General features: G+C 35.8%; 1 protein-coding gene across 2 annotated transcripts in view; it reads right to left on the bottom strand.

The window, feature by feature from the left end:
* EMCN (endomucin) overlaps positions 1 to 3,038 on the bottom strand; it is a 125,582-nt gene that overhangs the window by 79,252 nt on the left and 43,292 nt on the right. For both annotated transcript variants that reach the window (XM_017852374.1, XM_017852375.1), the window contains exon 3: positions 2,141 to 2,215. In XM_017852374.1, the coding sequence (XP_017707863.1) occupies positions 2,141 to 2,215 (75 nt within the window). The remainder of the gene's footprint in view (positions 1 to 2,140; positions 2,216 to 3,038) is intronic.

Genomic DNA, 3,038 nt, shown 5'->3' on the forward strand with positions numbered 1-3,038 from the left:
TATATATATATATATATATTTTTTTTTTTTTTTTAATGGAGTCTCATTCTGTCACCCAGGCTGGAGTGCAGTGACCCAATCTCGGCTCACTGCAACCTCCACCTCCCAGGTTCAAGCAATTCTCCTGCCTCAGCCTTCCAAGTAGCTGGGATTACAGATGCGTGCCACAGCGCCCGGTTAATTTTTGTATTTTTAGTAGAGACATAAACATACACAGAGTTTCACCATGTTGGCCAGGCTGGTCTTGAACTCCTGGCCTCGAGTGATCCACACTTCTCGGCCTCCCGAAGAGTTGGGATTACAGGCATGAGCCACTGCACCCGTCCATGTTATATACAATTTTGATGGGCATTTCCGGTTTCTTTTTTTTTTGCTAATGACATCACTTGCTGTTTATTTTGTGTTTATTTTAGACTATGGAAATGATGTTAGACAAAAAGCGAATCCAAGCGATTTTCTTATTTGAGTTCAAAATGAGTCGTAAAAGAAGCGCAGACAACTCACTATATCAACAAAGCAGTTGTCTTAGGAATTGCTAATGAACATACAGTGCAGTGGTGGTTCAAGAAGTTTTGCATAGTAAACGAGAGCCTTGAAGATGAGGAGCTTAGTGGCCAGACATCGGAAGGCCACGATGACCAGTTGAGATCAATCACTGAAGCTTGTTTCTCTAACAACTACATGAGAAGTTGCCAAAGAACTGAAACCTCAATGATTCTACAGCCGTTTAGGGGATAAGTGGGTGCCTCATGAGCTGAGTGAAAATAAAAAAAAATCGTGGTTTTGAAGTGTCATCTTCTCTTATTCTTACACAACAAACCATTTCTTGATCTGATTGTGATGTGTGACAAAAAGTGGATTTTGTATGACAACTGGCAACAATTAGCTCAGTGGTTGGACTGAGGAGAAGCTCCAAAGCACTTCCCAAAGCCAAACTTGCACCAAATAAAGGTCATGGTCACTGTTTGGTGGTCTTCTGCCTGTCAGATCCACTGCAGCTTTCTGAATCTGGCGAAACCATTACATCTGAGAAGTATGCTCAGCAAATCAATGCGATGCTCTGAAAACTGCAACATCTACAGCCAGCATTGGTCAACAGGACTCAACTCTTCTCCATGAAATTCTACCCCATGAAAATCAGAGATTTTCAGGCTTCCAAAGATACTATCAACAAAATTAAAAGATAACCTATAGAATGGGAAAAACATTTGCAAATTATCTATCTTATAAAGGTCTAGTCTTGAATGTAGAGAGAACTCTTACAACTTAACAATAAGAGGACAAATAGCCAAATTTTTAAAAAAACGTACAAATAATTTGAGCTAACATTTTCCAAGGAAGATATACAAATGGCTACCAAACACATGAAATATGTTCAACATCATTAATCATTAGAGAAATATAAGTCAGAATTACAAAGAGATACCAGTTCACACCCACTGAGACAAATATAATTAAGACAGACAAGTGTTAGCTAGAATATGGAGATATTGGAACTCTTGTATGTTGCTGGTGGAAAAGTAATATAGTACAGCTGCTTTGGAAACCAGTTCCTTAAAATGTTAAACATAGAGTTACCCTGTGACTTAGCAATTCAACCTCAAGACATATACTTAAGAGAAATGAAAAACATGGGCAGACAAAAACTTGCACATAAATGTTCATAGCAGCATTATTTATAATCATTAGCAAGTAGAAACAATGCAGATGTTCATCAATTAATAAATGGATAAACAAAATGTGATATATCCATAAAATGCAATATTATTTAGTGATAATAAAGAATGAACTACAGATACATATTACAACATGGATGAACTTGAAAACATCATACTAACTGTCCAGACACAAAAGGTCATATATTGTATGATTCCATTTATGTGAAATATCCAGAATAGGCAAATCTATAAAAGAGGTCAATAGTTACCGCAGGCTGGGAGGGGGATATGGGAAGTGATTGGTAATTGATACAGAGATTCTTCTTGGGGAGATTAAAATGTGCTGAAATTAATAGTGGTGGTGGCTGTACAATCTTGTTAATATACTGAAAACTTCTGAATTGTACACTTTAAAAGGGTGACTATTACGTTATGTGAATTATGTATTTTTTAAAATGGTAGAAAAATGAATCATTACTCACCTTCATCTTTACTTGTTATTAATAAAGTAACTGTTGTCATCAGAGATGTTTTAAGTAATTCGCTGGTGATTGTTCCTAGTTTGATAAAATAGATTACATTATTAATCATAATCTCATGTTACCTGTCAATAAATAAATAAATAAAAGTAAGTTAAATCTATAGGTGGACTGGCATCTCTCCTTTGTCTATCTTTAATTTTTCCCATTTTCCAGTTCGTTTTGTCTAAAGAATATATATACTAAATGCTTGGGTGGCCTACACACACACACACACACACACACACACACATTTTTGCACAGTAAGTCCCCAAAACAAGTTTCCACTGAAGATTGTTACTTAGGTATCCTGAAACATGCAAAAATTATTGCTAAATACAAAATTCTAATGTTTAAAATCATTTTATTTTTCCCTGTGAGAAAAGTGACATGGTCAATAGGACCTAGGAATATCATGCCTTTTTTTTTTTTTCTAGAATTACATTTCATTTTATTGATTTAGTTATGGCACTGAAATTTCTAAATGAACATAAGTTATGAAGGAACCTGAAAACTTCTGTATTAATTTGTTTATTTATGAAATGTTCTTTGAGTTCCCAATCTATGCCAGGTGCCCTTCTTTGCTCTTGAGGACAGTATCCAATTCTAGTCACATTTTTAATGTTAGTATCAAGAATTATTCCTGGCATACACTAGGCATTTTGTCAATGTTGTTTCAAATAAGGAAGCACTCATATAACACATGAAAAATCAACCAAGGGCAAATCTGCCCTAAGTAGTCAACGTGACTCATCAGTTTGATACTTACTCTCCAACTCTCTGCAATAGTCTTTTTTCCTTCCTTCCTTCCTTCCTTCCTTCCTTCCTTCCTTCCTTCCTTCCTTTCTTCCCTTCTTCCCTC

This window comes from Rhinopithecus bieti, unplaced genomic scaffold (assembly GCF_001698545.2).
Source record: "Rhinopithecus bieti isolate Rb0 unplaced genomic scaffold, ASM169854v2 scaffold_34317, whole genome shotgun sequence".
Lineage (NCBI taxonomy): Eukaryota > Metazoa > Chordata > Mammalia > Primates > Cercopithecidae > Rhinopithecus > Rhinopithecus bieti.